At 44.4% G+C, this 21,724-nt stretch overlaps 1 protein-coding gene across 1 annotated transcript in view; it reads left to right on the forward strand.

Annotated features, from left to right (window-relative positions):
• EXOC3L4 (exocyst complex component 3 like 4) overlaps positions 1-21,724 on the forward strand; it is a 172,473-nt gene that overhangs the window by 43,681 nt on the left and 107,068 nt on the right. The window contains exon 2 of the mRNA XM_077463717.1: positions 10,221-11,297. Coding sequence (XP_077319843.1) covers positions 10,247-11,297 — 1,051 coding nt within the window. The 5' untranslated portion in view covers positions 10,221-10,246. The remainder of the gene's footprint in view (positions 1-10,220; positions 11,298-21,724) is intronic.

Here is a 21,724-nt window from a genome sequence, read left to right on the forward strand (position 1 = left end):
GGTGGCGGTGGTACTGGACATCAGGATCCCCAGATACCCCCCTTAATTTAGTGTCCCCAGAGAGCCCCCCTTACTTTAGGGTCCCTAGACAGTCACCCCCCTTAAAGAGGTTTCTCTGTACCTTGCTGGACTCCGCCGTGCACCTTGGCCCCCAGCAGATCTCTGTACCCCCCCCCCCCGCACCTGGGGGGAGGCAGCGATCAGCAGCTCTATGATGTTGATGGGCGGCGGGATCTTCCTGAGTCTCTGCACACACTGGAGAGGAGTCAGCACGGCTGTGAGTGAAGAGCGTGTCTCATGTAAACAGCAGCGCAGAGACACCGGCACTCGGGAGTGAAGTTTCATTTTCCCTTGTCCTGTCGCAAAACACACAGCTGATCCTGCTCCCCCTTCGGCCCCCCCTCCCCTCCTCTCCTCTCCTGTGTTCTCCGCGGGAAATGTGAGCTTGTTAGCTTCACACCTGAAAGCCCGCGGAGAACACAGGAGAGGAGAGGAGGGGAGGGGGGGCCGAAGGGGGAGCAGGATCAGCTGTGTGTTTTGCGAGAGGACAAGGGAAAATTAAACTTCACTCCCGAGTGCCGGTGTCTCTGTGCTTCTGTTTACATGAGACACGCTCTTCACTCACAGCCCTGTGAATAGCAACCACGCCGGGGCCCCCCCACAGTGATGGAATTCCAGGGCCCAGTCGCAACTGCGACTGTTGCGACCCTGATAATTCCGCCACTGACCTGAAGGAAGGATTAGCCAGTTGGAAGATGATGTGGCACCCGTGTTAAAGGAACTGAAAAATATGCAAGGACAGGTCAGGGCCGTTTTTAAGGCAGGGCAAAAGGGGCAGCTGTTCTGGGCCCTGTCATTGTTGTGGGGCCCAAAGCAGCTGCCTCATACTTGCCAACTATCCTGGTTTAAATTCCCTTGTCCCTCAAGGTTTTAGTTCTGTGCTGTGTCTCGATATCTCAGTGTGAAGTGCTGCTACTAATGCTGCCCAGATCTGCCCTTTTGTTGTGTACAGATGACTCACCTGCAGACCCTGTGTTTACATGTAAATTACCAGCATTCATATGTAAATAGCGGTGGCTGGTGGCATCGATATGTATATCATGCCACCCTGAGGTCATATTCACAGTAATCTCTAGCAAACAATCAAAAAGTAGAAATCATGTGCTGTAACCTCTTGCAACTAATCAGTAAGCCGTAATGTGTGCTGTAACCTCTAGCAACCAGCCAGCAGGTGGAGAGCAAAATTGCATGGGGGGAGGGCCAAGAAAAGTTTTGCCCAGGGTCCAATCAATATTAAAGATGGCCCTGGGACAGGTGCTCAAACAAGCCTCTAGATTAGAGGAAATGGAAAATAGAAGTCGAAGAGATAATGTACGGGAGGTGGGATTGCCTGAAAAGAGTGAGGGTCTGAACCCTACAGAATTTTTTGAAAAGTGGCTAATCGAGTTGTTTGGGAAAGATGCATTTTCAGCTTCATTTTGCATAGTAAGAGCACATAGGGTTCATTTCAGACCCCCCCCCCCCCCCCCCCCTGCAGGAGCATATCCTCGGACCTTATTATTGAAATTTTTGAATTACAAGCATAAAGTACTACTACTACAGAAAGCTAGAGAAACAGGAAATATATTTTTCAATGGCGTTAAAATTTCCTTTTATTCCAATTTTTCATTGGATCTTCAAAAAAGAAGAATGGAGTATGCCCAGGTTAAACGAGCCCCCAAAAAACCCTCAAAGTGTCTTATGCCCTTCTCTACCCCTCAAAATTAAGATTTTTGATTCACCGGCTGGGGTTGAGAAGTGGATGGAGGAAAATATGGGGGCAATTATGGACACTTTGATAAATGTATAAATGCTGTCTTATAATTTATAATGGCATAGTTTATAATTGGGTGGAATCATGTGTGGGGAGGGGAGTTTAGCACAATGGGTGGGTGTAAACTGATGGAAGGCAGTGAATGGGTGCAAGGAAGGGATGTGCAAGTGGAATGGGAAAAGGTCATTGTAAGCCCCTTAGGGGGGTACCTAACAAGGTGGGGGAGGGAGGGGGGAAGGGAGGGGGGGTGGTAGAGAATAGAGCGAGGGGTTGGGGAGGGGAGGAGAACACTGGTTTGGCTCAAAGTTTAAATATGGAGAAGTGTGGGCTAGAGAATAGCACTTTGTTAAAGAATAAGGATGGAGTAAGTGATAATAAAACAGGGTATACAAGGCAAATGTGGACAAATGAGGTTTGTAATATATATAAATGGATTTAAGAATATAGGGGTGAATATAAGATGGAGGTAGACACTAATGTGGTAAAAGGGGAAAACTATAGGTATGTAACGGGAGGTGGTATATATTACAATGTAGACACTTAAATGCAAGTTGGGCACAGTGGGTAAGAAAGCTGCAGTATTCCCCACACTAGAGAGAGGTGGGGTAGAACTGGTCTGCCTGCAGGAAACGCACCTAACAAAGGATTCAGCCCAACAGATTCGGTGGGGAAAAAAAATATCGAAGTCAGTACCATTCAACACGTGCGTGCAGTAGGGGGGGGTAAGTGTGTTGGTGAAGTCCGGGGTGAATTTTTCCTGCAGGCAATCTAGTGTAGATGACCTGGGTCGTTATATTTTTCTTTATTGTTTAATTGATAACAGAGCGTTGGTGGTGGCGAACGTTTATATCCCCCCACCATTTAAAATAGATGTTTTGCTTAAGCTAAACAAGTTCCTGCTGGATAAGCAAGAAGTTCCAACTATAGTAGTAGGAGATTTCAATGAAGTCCTGGATAGTAAGCTGGACAGGTTTCCGGCCCGGAATAAAATAGAGGGGAGGGAGAAGGGAAGATTGTACCAGTTTGTAGAGGAAGTGGGATTGTACAATCTCTGGAGAGTGCGGAATCCAGGCGTTCAGCAATATTCTTGTTATTCCACACTCTCCAGGATTGACGTGGCATTGGGCAATGATAAAATATTACAGTTTATAGAAAAAGTAATGTATTGGCCAAGAGGGATATCAGATCACTCTCCGTTAATGATCACATTAAAAATAGGGGAGGAAAGGGTGCAGAAGGAGTGGAAAATAAATCCATACTGGTTTGAATTAATTAAAGATAGGGATGGTATCCTACTAAAATTAAAATAATTTATAGAATTTAATGTAGGTACAGCAACGCCAGGAATAATCTGGGATACTTTAAAAGCAATTCTCCGGGGTAATTTAATACAACAGGTGGCCAAATATAATAAGACCGAGGGGGCTCGAGAGGAAAGAAGTAAGAGAGAGGTGGTTATGGCTGAGAATAATTATATATCAGATCCATCACCAGAAAGGAAAAAATCCTGGCTGGATAAACAACAGAAAGCCCTTGTACACACGGTTGGACATTCCGACAACCAAATCCGTCGGATTTTGTCCGAAACTGTTGCATACACACAGTCGGACAAAGTTGTCAGAAAATCCGATCGTACATAACGTGATGGAGTTATTTCGTTAGGACGGGACTACATTCAGGCTAGTAGCCAATAGCTTTGGTCTAGGAATTTGATCTGAGCATGCGTGGCACTTTGTCCGATTGGAATTCTCTACACATGATCGGACAAAGTCCGATCGGAGCATGTTGTCGTAAAATTTTATAGCCCAGCTGGAAAACTTGGTCCGTTGGATATTCCGACAGAAACAGTCCGATGGAGCTCACACACTGTCGGATTATCCAACAACACGGTCCTATCGGACATTGTCCGACCATGTGTACAAGGGCTAATAGATTCACCAGTACAAACATTAGGAGAGCATTTTTACATTTACAAACTCCAACAGAAAACGGGGGATCAAGAACTATACTGTCACTGGATGTGACTAAAGCATTTGATACTGTAGAATGGGGATATATGTGGCGAGTATTGGAGAAGTTTGGATTTGGTCCAGCAATGATCGGATGGATCAGGATGCTGTATGATAGGCCAACTGCTAGACTAAAAGTTAATAATGTATAATGTCTGACAGGATAGAATTGGAAAGGGGAACAAGACAAGGGTGTCTACTATCCCCCTTGCTTTTTGCTCTGGCGATGGAGCCCCTGGCTATCTCCATAAGAAAAAGTCTGCAAATAACTGGATTTCAGAGAATCTCAGGTGAAGAAAAAATAGCGCTATATGCGGACAATATTTTATTGTTCTTGTGAGATACTGGGGACTCATTGCTGAGGGCAATGAATATTGTGGCAACGTTTGGTGGGTTTTCTGGGCTAGAAATAAACTGGACGAAATCTGAATTACTCCCGATAGATATAACTAAGGAAACAATAATATCTGAGTTGCCATAGTTGGCAGTTGTAGACACATTGAAATACCTGGGGATAATAATAATATAATAATTAATATAATAACAAAAGATCGCGATCAATATATAAATAAAAATCTTGTCCCACTTCTTTATAGATGGAAAAAAAAAATTGATATTTGGAAACGGCTTCCATTATCATCAGCAGGTATGCAGTCTGATAAAAATGTTTTGGCTGCCTCAACTTTTGTACATATTACATAATGCCCCGGTGTGGATGCCTAAAAAATGGTTTAATAAAATAGAAAGTTTATTTAGGGAACTAATATGGAAAGGGGGGCAAGCTAGAATAAGGTTGCAAACATTGCAACTCCCAATAGGGGAAGGGGGGGTTTCATTGCCCAATCCTGAGCATTATTATATTGCTTCACAATTGCAACATCTAATGGGCTGTGAGGATATAAATGGAGGGACCCCTAATGGAAAAATGTTATTAACAGGAGCATTGCATGACACAATAGTAGTGACATTAGAGGCCAATTCTTTCGGCCATAAGAATCCAACAACTAGAATGGTCACTAAAATATGGAAAACAATTAAAAAGGTGATGAAATACAATGGTTTTAATATATACACCCCTATTTGGAATAATAGTAATCTGAAGGAAATACTTCCAGTAGGAAAAAATAAGGAATGGGAAAAACAGGGAATAAAAAGACTGCAGCAACTGTATATGGGAAACACCCTGAAAAAGTTTGACGTATTGAAAAGGGAATATAACATAGCGCAAAATACATATTATACTTACCTTCAGGTGAGCCAGGCTTTGAAAGTTCAATTTAGAAATCAACCCTTGTATTGGAAAGAAGTCCCTCTCCTGCAGCGTATAGCTCGGGTAGGTGTTTTTAAAGTATTGATCTCAGAAATATATGGACAAATAAGTAAACAGGTTAATGGTGAGGGGAAATTAGATTCAGTAAAATTTAAAATGGGAACGGGATATAGGGGTAATATCACAGGATCATTGGAGGAGGATACTGGAGGCATCTCCGTTGGTATCTGTTGCTCCGTCACAGAAAATATTGCAGTTAAAGAGGAAGTAAACCCTGATGAGTTTACTTCCTCTTTCATTCCCTGCAAAGGCAAAGCATAATGGACTACTATGCATCGCATAGTAGCTCATTATGTGTCACTTACCTGACACAGGAGCCAGCGATGTCACCGCTGTCCCCTGTAGTTCCGAGTGTCCATCTTCTTGGTGGGTCTCCGTGGGTCTCGCTGCTCCGGCAAATCACAGTCACAGTCACTCCCGCGCATGCGCACGGGAGCCGAGATGCGCGGCATCGACGATGCCCCGCTCAGTGCGCATGCGCCATAGACAGCGGTGCCCGGTATCTCCTAAACCGTATAGGTTTGGGAGATATTTCTTGGACCTACAGGTAAGCCTTAATCTAGGCTTACCTGTAGGTCAAAGTGGTTTGTAAGGGTTTACAACCACTTTAATGCTGCTAAACAGAGCATATTATACTCCTAAATGGTTATTTAAGTTTGGAAAAAGAGCGGATGATTGTTGCCCGAGATGTAGGGGTATGGGAGATGTGAATGTGGAAATGCCCCAAATTATTTAGCTATTGGGATGGAGTGATTAATATCCTGCAAGAAACGTTTGCCATTAGGTTGAAAAAAGAAGCGATGGTATGTTTATTGGGCTATAGGCAGGAGCAAGGGGAAAATAGGAGTATAACGGTAGCCATCTGGAGAAGCTTATTTCAAGCTAAGAAATTGATAGCAATAAGATGGCAATCGAGGGTGCCCCCCTACAGTTGAAAACTGGATTGATGTTATGAATGAAACCCTCCCCAAAGAGAGAGCTGCTTATGTAAGGAGACGTAATCTCAAGGAGTATATTAGAATGTGGGAACCTTGGACAAAAGGAAAATATAGTAATTTATTAAGTAATTAAAATTTCTAGGGATAGCCGGGGGGGGGGGGGGGGGGATTTAAGAAGTAAGATGGGAATATTAAATCTATGATGGTTGATGGATGAGGGTGGGGGGGGGGGGGGAGGATTTCCTCCCCTGTGTTCCTCCTGTTATGTCATATGATAGGATGGGTCTCCCTGCCCTGGGAAGATTGTTAGGTCCTGGTATGATGGCTCTGGTAAGCTGCTCTCTCTTTGTTTTTAAATATATGTTGTTCTTTTTTCTTGGGTTAGATATACAGGATGTTTTGTATTCGGTAATAGATGAGATATTTAACAAAATTGTATGTTACTATTGTAAACAAGGGGAACTATTTGGGGGGGAACTACATTCGCTGACTGTAAGAATGTCATTCGAGAGTAATCCAAAATTGAATTTGCTTTTAACATTTTGACATTTTTGGAATAATTTTAATTTTCTAAATGAAAAGGAAGTTTGTTTGTTTGTAAAAAAAAAATTCCATCCTGCTCCTTTGAATTTTATCATCACTGTAGTCAAAATTGATTGGCAATTTGAAGACTAACTATTTACTATAGTGTATAGCCAACTTAAAGAGGAACTGCAGTCTGCTCACATAATGTGTAATAAAAACATCTTTGCCATTCTAAAGCTTCCCTCCAACCAATTTGCATGTTATTTTATATATACACTACGATTCTGTACTTGCAAAATATGCTGCAGAAATCCCCCTCCACTGAGTCTGGCTGCAGCCATTTTAACTGTGGGCAGCCGAAGCTGCTGCCTGTTCACTTCCTGAAGCTGCTGCCTGTTTACACAGACGCACAAAGGGAAAGCCTCCAGCTCTGCAGCCCTGCAGCTTTCATTGGCCCTCTTATGACTCACCCCCCTCCCTTCCTGGCAAACTCTCACAAGAAACGGTATCCTCTTCTTGGGTGGGCGGTCCGGTTTCCGATAATAGTGGTCTCTGTGGCGGATTCGACGCAAGATCATTTTTATTGATGGCGGGAGAGGGCCCCCCTCCCACAGCTTACGAGAGCTATCGGCAGTGGAGGAGGTGATCGGATCCTATCACGTCAGTGTCATGAAGACGAGTGAGGGGAAGATGGCTCCCACCCGTTTCCATACCATTGCAGGCAGGATGCGACGTTAAACTTTAGGCTGACCAGACAACCCCCGTTTTCTAGGAACAGTCACCGGATTGGGGACGGAATATGTCCCCGGTTTTGTCCCTGGATTGGTGCGGCAGCAACCATGGCACTATTTTCGGCTGCTTAGTCTCAGACACTTCCGCATTTTAGCTTCGGGAGTCGGGCTGTAGCGCCTGTTACCCATCAGCACTTCCTGGCTCCTCCCTCACTCCGCCGCCTGTCCAATCAGACAATCCGCCTCAAATTGGTATCCGCCCAACCCCGCCCACACTCCAGCCTCCTGCATGCAATGCATGCACTGTGCTCAGCCTACTTGTGAAAACCAGCCTGAGAAGGGGGGGGGCATAATTGGTGAGTGAGCCATCCGCTCCATGAACAGCTCTACTCTCTCACCACACCTCTTTGCTTCTTTCCCTTCTCATTTTGTTTTCGTCCCTGTGCAGGCTTGGAGGGGATTGTGCTGACTGGGGGGGGGGGGTGCAGATGGGGGGGGGAATTGTGCAAACTGGGAGGGGATTGTGCACACTGGGGGGGGGATTGTGCACACTGGGGGGGGGGGGTTTGCGCAGACTGGGTGGAGGGTGGATTGGGCAGGGATTGTGCAGATGGGGGGGGGGTGTGCAGACTGGGGGGGATTGGGCAGGGATTGTGCAGACTGGGGGGGATTGGGCAGGGATTGTGCAGACTGGGGGGGAGGATTGTGCAGACTGGGGGGGATTGGGCAGGGATTGTGCAGACTGGGGGGAGGATTCTGCAGATGGGGGGGATTGTACAGATTGGGAGGGGGTTGTGCAGACTGGGGGGATTGGGCAGGGATTGTGCAGACTGGGGGGATTGTGCAGACTGGGGGGGGAGGATTGTGCAGACTGGGGGGAGGGGTTTTGCAAACTGGGGGGGGGGATTGTGCAGACTGAGGGAAATATTGTGCAGACTGAGGGGAAGATTGTGCAGATGGGGGGGATTGTGCAGATGTGGGGGATTGTGCAGCCTGGGGGGAGGATTGTGCAGATTGGGGGGTTGTGCAAACTGGGGGGGGGGGGGGATTGTGCAAACTGGGGGGGAGGATTGTGCAAACTGGGGGGGAGGATTGTGCAGATGGGGGAGGTGATTGTGCAGACTGGGGAGGGGTTGTGCAGACTGGGGGGGGGATTTTACAGACTGGAGGGGAGAGATTGTGCAGACTGGGGGGATTGTGCTGACTGGGGGAGGGGGGGTTGTGCTGACGGGGAAGGGATTGTGCAGACTGGGGGGGATTGCGCTGACTGGGGGAGGGGGGTTGTGCTGACAGGGAAGGGATTGTGCAGACTGGGGGGGGGGATTGTACAGACACCAGCAAAAAAATAAAATTTAAATAAATTATATATATATATATATATATATATATATATATATAGAGGATTGTGCAGATGGGGGATTGTGCAAACTGGGGGGGAGGATTATGCAGACTGGGGGGGGGTCGATTGTGCAGATGGGGGGGATTGTGCAGATGGGGGGGAGGATTGTGCAAACTGGGGGGGGGAGGATTGTGCAAACTGGGGGAGGGGGTGATTGTGCAGACTGGGGGGGGAGGATGGTGCAGACTGGGGGGAGGGGGTTGTGCTGACGGGGAAGGGATTGTGCAGACTGGGGGGGATTGCGCTGACTGGGGGAGGGGGTTGTGCTGACAGGGAGGGGATTGTGCAGACTGGAGCGGGGGGAGGATTGTGCAGACACCAGCAAAAAATAAATATGGAGGGGGGGGAGGATTGTGCAAATGAGGGGAGGATTGTGCAGATGGGGGGAGTGTGCAAACTGGGGGGGGGGGATTGTGCAGACTGGGGGGGTGATTGTGCAGACTGGGGGGGAGGATTGTGCAGACTGGGGGGGAGGATTGTGCAAACTGGGGGGGGGGAGGATTGTGCAGATGAGGGGGGAGGATTGTGCAGACTGGGGGGGGATTGTGCAGACTGGGGGGGGGGGTGATTGTGCAGACTAGGCGGAGGATTGTGCAGACTGGGGGAGGAGAGATTGTGCGGACTGGGGGGAGGATTGTGCAGATGGGGGGGGGAGATTGTGCAGATGAGGGGGTTATTGTGCAGACTGGGGAGGGGGTGATTGTGCAGACTGGGGGGGAGGATTGTGCAGACTGGGGGGGGGGTTGTGCTGATGGGGAAGGGATTGTGCAGACTGGGGGGCTACACAGTGCTCTGAAAGGAGGCCTGTAATGTACACAGTGCCCTAGACGGTGGTATAAAGTATTTCTTTTTTTTATCTCATGGACGAAATGTGAAAAATAATGTATATATCATACAATCATTCCATAAACACAGACCACATACACTGCATATATCATTTGAGGAAAAAATGCTTATAAAATAGTTTACCACTTGCCAATAAAAAATATGTCCCCGGATTTCATTTTGAAAATCTGGTCACCTTACGTTTAAAGGGCCATTTATTTATTTTTTATATATTTTTAAATGACAACATTTTTTTATTTATTTATTTATATTGCATTTTTAGTGTAAATATGAGATGTGAGGTCTTTTTGACCCCCAGATCTCATATTTAAGAGGTCCTGTCATGCTTTTTTTCTATTGCAAGGGACGTTTGCACTCCTTTTTGTTTTGATGCATTTGGGATGCAAAGAGCTATCTAAAACTGAAGGTTCACTTGGGCGTTACGCCAAAGCTTTGTCTTTCCAGTAATGCATTTGCTGTAATGTTTTCTGGTAGATCAGGGAAATACCAAATAAGCTTAGCACAGCATTCATTTAGAATGCTTGGGTTCTGGGCTAGTCTGAAGAGCCAAGGTTTATGGAAATCCCCAGGAACTCTAGGTGGATCCATTACAGCTGCAGCATCAAATGAATTTATATTTTGTTTTTCAGGCAGACATACGGTGTTTGAATAAGTCATGGAGCCATCACCTCCAAACGATGGAAGAAATGGCACAAACCCATTTCAAGATTCAGAAATAGGAGGACAGAAGAGTCCAGATTTACCAAAACCTTTTGGAAACTTCAGAATCAGTAAAAAAAGCGTAAAGAAAGCAAATAAGATTGAACTGCAAAGCACACCAGAGAAGTCAATAGCTAGAAAAGATGATAAAGATCAAAGAGAAGGAACAAACCCATTTGAAGATCCAGAACCAAAATCGAGAGAGAAAAGTCCAGGTCTACCGAACCCTTTTGGAAGCTTTAGAATCAGCAAAAAAAATACAAAGAAGAAAGGTGAAGTTGAGGGACAAAACTCTCCAGAAAAGGAGCCAACCGTCGGGAGGGATTTCAAGGACAAAGAACAGAAGGACAGAACAAGCCCGATTGAAGAGCCAGAACCTCAAGCAGGAGAGAAGAATCCGTTTGGAAACTTTAGAATCAGTAAAAAAAGCCCAAAGAAAGGAAATGACATTGAACTGCAAAGCTCACCAGAGAAGTCAATAGTTGGGAAAGATTCCAAAGTCCAAGCTCAAAGAGAAGGAGCAAATCCGTTTGAAGACCCAGAACCAAAATCAGGAGAGAAAAGTCAAGGTCTAACAAACCCTTTTGGTAACTTTAGGATCAGTAAAAAAATGACAAAGAAAGCCCACGAAGCGGAAGATCTGAACTCTCCAGAGAAGAAGGAGTCAACGGCTGGACTTGGCCACATTTTTAAAGACAGTAAAAAAGTGACAAAGCGTCACAGCCAAGTGGAAAAGTTGAACTCTCCAGACAAGAGGGACTCCTTTGGTCAGCTGAGTGTAAGATTAAGTAAAATCTATCATAAAAAGCATGAGCATGCAGAAGAACCAAATTCACCAGATAAAAAGGAGTCCTCAGGGGTGTCTGCTTCACTGGTCAACAAACTGAAAACTAGCATGAAGGCGAAAAAGAAAATAGACTTTAATGAACATGAAGGAAACAATAAAACAGATGAACTCATACAAGAGGAGACGATAGAAGCTGTGGAGGAAGATGTACTTCTGTCAGGTGAGTTTCTTCATTTTATCAATATAACAATTTAAAGCGGAGGTCCACCCTAAAGTGGACCTTTCGCTCATTGGAACCCTCCCCCCCTCCGGCGCCACAATTGGCACCTTTCAGGGGGGGAGGGGGGTGCAGGTACCTGTACAGTACAGGTATCTGCACCCACTTCCGGCATAGATATCTGCAGAAGGTACGCCCCTTTCCGCAGAATCTACGCCCCTTTCCGAAAGTCCCCCGCTGCCTGCTGGGAAACACACGGATCACAGAGACAGCGGGGACCATCCTTATTGCGCAGCGCGACTCGCGCATGCGCAGTAGGGAACCGGGAAATGAAGCCGAAAGGCTCCACTTCCTGATTCCCATACCCAAGATGGCGGCGGCAGCACCCAAGAGACAATCGAGATATCGGCTTCAGGTGACGACATCGCGGGCGCGCTGGGCAGGTAAGTGTCCCTATTTTAAAAGTCAGCAGCTGCAGTATTTGTAGCTGCTGGCTTTAAAAAAAAAAAAACGGCGGAACTCCCGGCGGACTCCCGCTTTAAAGGAAAGTAGACTATATTGTCAAAGGTATTGGGACACCTGCCTTTATACGCACATGAACTTTAATAGCATCCCAGTCTTAGTCTGTAGGGTTCAATATTGAGTTGGTCCACCCTTTGCAGCTATAACAGCTTCAAGTCTTCTGGGAAGGCCGTCCACAAGGTTTAGGAGTGTGTCTATGGGAATGTTTCACCATTCTTCCAGAAACGCATTTGTGAGGTCCGGCACTGATGTTGAACTAGAAGGCCTGGCTCACATTCTCCACGAAAAATCATCCCAAAGGTGTTCTATCGAGTTGAGGTCAGGACTCTGTGCAGGCCAGTCACATTCACCCCAAACTCGCTCATCGGTGTCTTTATGGACTTTGCTTTATGCACTGGTCCAAATCATTTGGTGGAGGGGGGATTATGGTGTGGGGTTGTTTTTCAGGGGTTCGGCTTGACCCCTTAGTTCCTGTAAAGGGAACTCTTAAGGCGTCAGCATACCAAGACATTTTGGACAATTTCATGCTCCCAACTTTATGGGAACAGTTTGGGGATGGCCCCTTCCTGTTCCAACATGACTGCACACCAGTGCACAAAGCAAGGTCCATAAAGATATGGATGAGCGAGTTTGGGGTGGAGGAACTTGACTGGCCTGCACAGAGTCCTGACCTCAACCCGATAGAACACCTTTGGGATGAATAAGAGTGGAGACTGCGAGTCAGGCCTTCTCGTCCTATGAAACGCATTTATGAGGTCAGGCACTGATGTTGGATGAGAATGCATGGCTCGTTTGGGGTGGAGTAACTTGACTGGCCTGCACAGAGTCCTGACCTCAACCCCGATAGAACACTTCTGGGATTAATTAGAGTGGAGACTGCGAGCCAGGCCTTTTCGTCCAACATCAATGCCTGACCTCACAAATACGCTTCTGGAAGAATGGTCAAACATTCCCATAGACACACTCCTAAACCTTGTGGACAGCCTTCCCAGAAGAGTTGAAGCTGTTATAGCTGCAAAGGGTGGGCCAACTCAATATTGAACCCTACGGACTAAGACTGGGATGCCATTAAAGATCATGTAAAGGCAGGTGTCCCAATACTTTTGACAATATAGTGTAGCTTAGAAGACTGAACACCACATCCAAACGCTGCAATATATTAAATTTTTGTTCTTGGATTTAGATGTAGGATGTAGAAATAATGAACGTCTACCTTATGATTGCTTGCATCCCTGTGAAAAAAAGAAAAATGCCATCAGGAATTTCATTTTGTTGCTGTGTGTTACTGCAGTCTCACAAGTCGCTGTTCTTCCTTATGAAATAATTTGCATTGATTGGTTGTCTGCCAGAATGAGATATTTATGGGAGCAAAATTATAACCTTGGATGGTAATGGTTCCCTCTAAATAGGGCCTGCAGTGTGCAGCGGAGTACAGCGTATAGACCATGATTATACTATTTATATAGACGGCTTTCCACTCAAATTGCCACTTCTGTGCTTGGCAAAACCTAGAAGACTCTGACCTAAAATTACTGACAATGGTTACGCTGTTCTGGAGCCGATAGCGAGGGGCCAGCCCAAACCTCGTAACACCAACGTGTGAAAAACAGATAAAGCAACATGAAACCCAAAAGCAAGCATTTTAATATATTGCGTCTTACCGATTCTTAGATGTGGTGTCTGCATTAGTTTTCCTTTTCAGGATTTCCTCCTTCTATTTTCATCTGGTGATCTGGCCAGTAAGACATTTTTGTTTTTCAACAGAACAAGCTCTCTTCCAGATATATCAGTTTGCAGGGATGAGACAAACCATTTAGCATACCTCCCAACTGTCCCTGATTTCGAGGGACTGTCCCTGATTTGGAGCAATGTGCCTCTGACAGGGGAACCCGATCGGTCCGCCCATCTAAAAGCGCCCTTAGGCAAGAAAGCACCAAACAGAGATACTGTAGCTATAGTAATAATGTTACATTGTATCTGTGTATCATACCTCCCAACCGTCCCTGATTCCGAGGGACTGTCCCTGATTTGGAGCAATGTCCCTCTTTCCCTCTTTCCTCCTTATTCGTCCCTCATTTTGATCTGATCCATATAGTTGTATATAAAATGCACTTTTTATTTCTCAAATAGTGTTTCCCAGTGCTAAACCTTTCATCCAAATTCTAAATCACATTTGATTGTGAAAAAAAAAAATTCTAAATCACTGCATTTGTAAATTTTAAAAGCCAATATAAAGGAATAGTAGTGGAAAACAAAAAGATCACTTGTGGATTTAATTAACCTTTTTTGGGGTTAATTCTCCTTTAAGGGGGTGTGGCAGGGGGCGTGTCCTATGCCTACCTACATTTGCTAGTAGGTGTCCCTCATTCCCATCTCTAAATGTTGAGAGGTATGCATTTAACACTGGTAGGGGTGCTTACAATCATCAGTTGTTTATTTATTCATGTAAAACCTTTATCTTAAAAGCAAAGAAACTGCTGCAACTGATTATAAAGTGTAAGCTGAAATGTATCTTCAGTTTGTTAGCGTATTTAAATCTGCTAATCCATCCATAGGCTTGCACACAGGCTGGGCACACCCTAATCACCCTGTGCAGTGCCGATTTCCTCTGATTTCTGGCAACCCCTGTGTTCCCCTGCGGTGCTGCCAGCTTCCCTCCACTCCTGGTGCGGGGGGGGGGATATTTAATTTTCTGAATGAACACAGTGAGTGATCTGTGATGGTCGCCCCTGTGTTCCTTCTTATGGTTTTTTTTTCTCCCTGCACTAGTAAAAGCATAATGTGCTAGTATGCATTGCATACAGAGACATGGAGTACAGCATGGAGTGAGGGAAAGATGGCCCCCACTTGGCTCCATAACATTGGATGATGGAAGCGATGCCAAACGTCACTTCCACCTAATGGTCTTTAAAGGGGAATGGAAGGGAATAGAAGGAAAAAAAAAATTATTTTATTTTATTATTATTATTTTTTGTATTGCATTTAAGTGTAAATATGAGATGTGAGGTCTTTTTGACCCCCAGATCTCATATTTAAGAGGCCCTGTCATACGTTTTTTCTATTACAAGGGGTGTTTTCATTTCTTGTAATAGAAATAAAAGTAACACAATTTTTTATTTTTTTTTAAAAGGACAGCGTAAAAATAAAAAATAAAAAATAAAATAAAAAAATCACCGCAATTGTTAGAGCGAGAGCAATAATTCTAGCCCTAGACCTCCTCTGTAACTCACAACTGGTAACCTGTAGAAATGTGTCACCTATGGAGATTTTTAAGGGTCAAAGTTTGTCGCCATTCCATGAGCGGGCGCTATTTTGAAGCATGACATGTTGGGTATCAGTTTACTCGGCGTAACATTATCTTTCACAATATAGGAAAAAATTGGGCAAACTTTACTGTTCTCTTTTTTTTTTTTTATTCCAAAATTGTATATTTTCCCAAAAGATTTTTTTTAAGACCGCCGTGCAAATATGTTGTGACATAAAGTATTGCAACGACCGCCATTTTTTTCTCTAGGGCAAAGGTGGCAAACGCAAGGCCCGCGGGTCGGATGCAGCCCGCTAGGCCCTGTCATGTGGCCCACACAGTAGCCTCCGGCCGCTACCTCTTTTTCTCTGCAGGTATCCAAGGCAACAAGGGAAGACATCCTCCTCAGTCCCGCGAGTGGTGCGGTTTTTGTATTAGTGCATGCGTGGTTGGTCTCCATGACAATAAGAGTAAACATCTCCCCTCCATTCTGTCTCCACCCCTGCCTCAGCTTTGCGTCCGCTGTCGCTCTGTTTCCGCCTCTGATGCCGCTCTGTCTCCGCCTCCACCCTGCTCTGTCTCCGCCTCCCCAGTCCCTCCAGCGAGTGATTGCTGACAGCTCTGTTTTGTTTATTTTTCTATCCAGCGGGCTGCATCCTGAGGGCGGGCTTTTTAAGCACTTGTGTTGTTGGAGACACAGTGTTGTGCTGCTTATTTAGTACTGATGCTGAACACAGAGATCCGCCCTAGAGGGAGGTACTAACTTATAGCCCAATACAAAGGGAAGGAACCGCCTATACGGGAAGGTACCAGAGCTGGGACATGTAGGAAGGTAGGAGAGAGTGCAAATGTGAGGAAACTTGGGGGGTGGGCCATGTGGAGGCAGATGTGTGCAGAGGGGGGGGGGATGGGAGGAGAGTGATGGGTGCAGAGGTCAGAACCAAGGAGGAAGGGTGGAAATAAGATGTTGCACACTGCATAGTACACTCCTGACCCCTCCGCCCTGTACGTAGCGCAATCCTGCACTCTACGGGGCTCAATCCTGACCCCTGCACTCTGTACGTAGTACAATCCTGACCCCTGCACTCTACGGGGCGAAATCCTGACCCCTGCACTCTACGGGGTGCAATCCTGACCCCTGCACTCTACTGGGTGCAATCCTGACCCCTCCACTCTGTACGTAGTGCAATTCTGACCCCTGCACTCTATGGGGCACAATCCTGACCCCTGCACTCTGTACTTAGTGCAATCATGATCTCTGGACTCTGTACGTAGCGCAATCCTGACCCCTCCACTCTGTACGTAGCACAATACTGACCCCTGCACTGTACGTAGCGCAATCCTGACCTCTGTACTTGGCTCAATCCTGACCCCTAAACTCTACGTAGTGCAATCCTGATCTCTGCACTCTACGGGGCGCAATCCTAACCCCTGCATTCTGTACGAAGCGCAATACTGACCCCTGCACTCTACGGGGTGCAATCCTGACCCCTGCTTTCTACGTAGCACAATCCTGACCTCTGCACTCTATGAGGCGCAATCCCGACCACTGCACTCTGTACATAGCGCAATCCTGACCTCTGCACTCTGTACGTAGCACAATCCTGACCCCTGCACTCCGTACCTAGCGCAATCCTGACCCCTGGACTCTGTACGTAGCGCAATCCGGACCCCTGCCCTACAGATACAACCGGCCCTTTGAGGGCAACCATCCCGCTGATGCAGCCCCCCGATGAATTTGAGTTTGACACCCCTGCTCTAGAGTGTCTGAAAAAAAAATGTATATATATATATATAAACAACAGCTGGTATACTATAAAACGGCCTATCATATACCTCTCTGCGCCAAACTAAGACCTTCATACACCTCCCAAAATTATATATATATACTCGCGTATGTGAGCCCTCTTAACCAGTGAACGCACACACGTAAATAAAGGAGTATAAATATAAATATAAATACATATATACATGCACATATACACTTCCCTTCAAGCGGATACCTGCATATATAATAAATGCTAGAACCACACAAATAGTAACTGCTGAGTATATTATAACCCAGCAGAGCGGACAATAGTAGCAGCCATTAAAAATATTTATAAAAATATATAAAAAAAGTTATACAAACAATTCATCAATATATACGAGAATATCAGTATAAAAACAGCGCTTATTTCTAAAAAAAAGGAAGTCCTTTGTAGAAGTCGTAATAGACAAAAAAATCAAAAAAATCACTAGACAGTTCCAAAATGTGCAGATAAGGTGCCTATAGTGATCTAATCAACGTTGTAAGGTGATCAAAGGTGCTGCCAAACTTTCTTCCACCAAAAACCGGGAGTGCTTCACCACATGCGATGCGTACCCCCCTCGGGGGTTAAACTCACCAGACGCAGCTGATAAGATAAGCCTTAAGGAGTAATCACTTCAATGGATATAGTGATATTCATATATATCCCCCTTTAGCGTTGCAGTCACAAGTAGTCCTCCAAGTATATCATAGAAATGAAACAGAATATATACATAGCATAATACTGTTTTATTTTTTTAAAAAGTTTGACACATATCAGTAAAATCACCCACTTCAATATATGCGTACATTAACAAAGAGTAACATCAGCGTTAAAATCGTGTACTTCACCGATTTAGCAATTCCAGAACCATTCACCAGTGTTCCCCTGTATACACTGGGTATCACTTCCTGGTCCGTGGTTAGCGGTGGAGCGCACACCTCACTTCCGGTAGCGTCGTGTAGGCCACGCCCTGACGCGTTTCGTCACTTCCGACTTCAACCGAGGGCGTGGCTACACGACACAACCGGCCAATATATATACAGCCCGCCCTCTCTCCGCAAGTCAATCAGGCAACAACACAATATCCAGCCCACACGACGCTGCACATCGTCATGGAGACCGGACGTAAGCAGCCTGACAATATAATGCGGGGAGGAACTATAGCCAAAAGCAAAAACGATCGTAGCATACGTCGCGATCTGTTAATTGCAAAGGCAAGTCTGACATTATGAACATTGTAACATGAGCAGCACGTAGCACCAATATCCCTAAAAAATATATGAAATTACAGTAAAAAAAAATATATATATCCTCAATTTATAAATAACTATAAAACACGCAATAAACAAGGATACCATAGGAGAAGTATAAAAAAGGTAAAAAAAAACGTCAATTAATCCCTATATGTGTATATAGTTTAAAGAAAGAAACTTTCTATACACATTAAGGTTTCTAAATTATCTCTCTAAAAAACGGCTCTCTCAGAGCCAGAATATATATTTTATGTATCACAAAAGATATATATGTATATGTATATACAACAATTCCTGCATATATAACAAAACTGTATCACATCTCATCCTGAGACCAACGCCCCAGTCAAAAATGGAATCTTAATTGTATTAAAAGGAGCCATCATCCCCATGGCGTTTATTAACACCATGGGGTGCCATATTGAGGGGCTTCATCCTAGTTAGAACTACTTTCAATACCAAAGACAAATAAAATCACAGAAAACAATCGTAAGCGGAAAAGGAAACATAAAAACTAGAAATATTTAAAATAATCAACGTATTAAAACTGTTAAGAGTATTCCAAATATATTAGAAACTATTATGCATATTGCACATTTCCTTCGAACAGAGGTAATCATTCAATGCCATTTCCAATCCCCATAATCACCAGCCATAATCCAAAAATGTAATGTTGCATAATGTGTCAGTCATGGGGTAAATACAGTGGCCAGACACCAATCGATGTCAGAAAGCCTCTCATAATAGTCTATAAGGGTGGGTGTGGGTAAATCAAGATACTTTATGGGGGTAATGTCGCAGCACATGCAATACCCTTCATATCATGGATATCTTTATTATTCAATTCGTTGTATCGAATTCCCTCCCAGCCCACTAGATAATATTCAACTAATAACATTAAAATATTATAACATTAAAAAAGCAGGCTCAGTCAAAGATTTAATAGTCACTGATAAAACAATTAATATCTAGGTCGACATTTAACCCCTTCGGTTTTAGAGTGTCAACCAAATATATCCATTCCGTTTCGTGTTTGGATAACTCTCGTACAAGAATATAACTCTCGTACAAATAAATATTTGTGGGTTCTTATTTTCTAGCAAAAAAAAAATGATTTTAACTTAGTTTTGAAAAATATAATTATTATTAAAGAAAAAGGCCACAAAACGGCATGGGGGTTGTGGTATCTTCAGCCATAACCCCAGTAAACCACTTCCAAACCTCAACATATATATATATATATACGTATTGCAGCCAGCAAGTGCTTAAGGAGCCAACACCCGACGGCGTCCTTAACAACCAGCTATTTGCCGCTTATGCACTGCCTGCAACGCATTTAAAACGCGCATTTTAAAAGTGCTGCATTGTTAAAATCAATGCCCTGCACTGTGAAAGGGCCCCTAAGGCCCGGTTCACACCTATGCAGTTTACCTTTGATCCATTTCTGCAGTGCTTTTTGCAATTTTGCACACGCGTTTTTATGCATTCCATTTTTTTTATACTTGCGTTTTATGCATGCGTTTCCGCAGAGTGTCCATTGAAGTCTTTTCAGCCAAAAAGTCTCTGACCCTTTCCAAAAATGCAGCGGCTAAAAAAACGCACAGATGTGAGTGTGTCCCCTAGGAAACCATGTTAGCTGCTTGCAGACCAACCGCCGCAGTTTTAGTGCAGCACGTTGGCTCCGCTGCGTGCAATCATGTAACTGTACGTGATCTCGCGAGGTCCAGATAGCAGGTGCGCGCCTGCCGCGAGCTCTGTGAGACCGACTGCAGGTCCTGTGGATTCGATGTCCGCGGGGATACCCACAATCGTCTCATGGAGAGGAAGAACAGGGAAATGCTGATGTAAACAAGCATCTCCCCGTTCTGCCTAGTGACAGGAAACTGATCACTGATCCCTGTGATCGGGAGCAGAGATCAGTGATGTGTCACACACAACTCCCCCCACAGTTAGAATCACTCCCTAGGACACACTTCTTAACCCTTACAGCGCCCCCTCATGATTAACCCCTTCACTACCAGTCACATTTACACGGTTATCAGTGCATTTTTAATCGCACGGATCGCTGTATAAATGTGAATGGTCCCAAAATACTCAGATGTGTCCGCCATGATGTCGCAGTCACAATAAAAATGATCGCCGTCATTAGTAGTAAAAAAAAAAAAAAAAAGTTATTAATAAAAATGCCATAAAACTATCCCTTATTTTGTAGACAATATAACTTTTGTGCAAACCAATAAATAAATACTTATTGTGTTTTTTTTTTTTACCAAAAATATGTAGAAGAATACGTATCAGCCTAAACTGAGGAGGAAAAATCTTTTTTTATATATTTTTTGGGGATATTACACCGGGATGATGACTGCAGCTGTAGACATCATCCCGATACCATTGTTTAGAGCGGGCGATCGGCTTTCCGAGCATAACAACCGATGCGGCTAAAAGCCACTCGGTTGTTATCCCGGAGAAGCGGGAGGAGATGCCCCCCGCGGCTCCTCCTGGTGGCACAGGAGGGCTGATCGACGATGCAGCTCTTCCAGCGGCTAGTGGCAGACTGGAATTGAGCCAGAAACGGCTTTGTTCCAGTCTCCTTGATGTAAACATGGAAGCAATGTCATGACGTCACTTCCTGTTTACTCGGCTGCCAATGGCGCCGGATTTTAAGAAATATACAGTATTCAGATACACCGTTTTCAGTGATCTAAATACTTTGAAGTGCAAAAGAGGCATCGGGGGTCTTTTAGACCCCCGATCCCTCCATAAAGAGTACCTGTCACCACCTATTACTGTCACAAGGGATGGTTACATTCCTTGTGACAGCAATAAAAGTGATCCATTTTTTTTAAAAAACACAATTTAATAATATAAAAATAAATAAATCAAATAAATAAGAATTTTTTTTTCAAACCGCCCCCGTCACCGCGAGCTCACGCAGCAAAGAAAACGCATATGGAAGTTGCGCCCGCATATGTAAACGGTCTTCAAATCACACTTGTGAGGTATCGCCGCAATCGCCAGAGCGAGAGCAATAATTCTAGCAGTAGACCTCCTCTGTAACTCTAACCTGGTAACCGTAAAAAAAATTAAAGTGTCACCTATGGAGATTTTTAGGTACCAAAGTTTGTTGCCATTCAACGAGTGTGTGCAATTATAAAGCGTGACATGTTTGGTATCTATTTACTCGGCGTAACATTATCTTTCACATTATACAAAAAAATTGGGATAACTCTACTCTTTTTTTAATTCATGAAAGTGTCCCTTTTCCCCAAAAATTGCATTTAAAACACTGCTGCACAAATACCATGTGCAATAAAATATTGCAACAATCGCCATTTTATTCTCTAGAATCTCTGAGAATATAAATAAATATATATATATATATATATATATATATATATATATATATATATATAATATATATATTTGGGGATTTGGGGGTTACAAGTATTTTTCTAGCAAAAAATAGGGATTTTAGCTTGTAAACACCAAATGTCAGAAATAGGCTTAGTCGTGAAAGGGCTAAAGTACAAAAAATAAAAACCGCAGAGGTGATTAAATACCACCAAAATAAATCTCTATTTGTGGGGAAAAAAGGACGTAAATTTTGTATGGGAGTTC

The sequence above is a fragment of the Lithobates pipiens genome, unplaced genomic scaffold (assembly GCF_037356315.1).
Source record: "Lithobates pipiens isolate NorthernLeopardFrog02 unplaced genomic scaffold, aLitPip1_a1.2 Scaffold_30, whole genome shotgun sequence".
NCBI classification, from domain to species: Eukaryota; Metazoa; Chordata; class Amphibia; order Anura; family Ranidae; genus Lithobates; species Lithobates pipiens.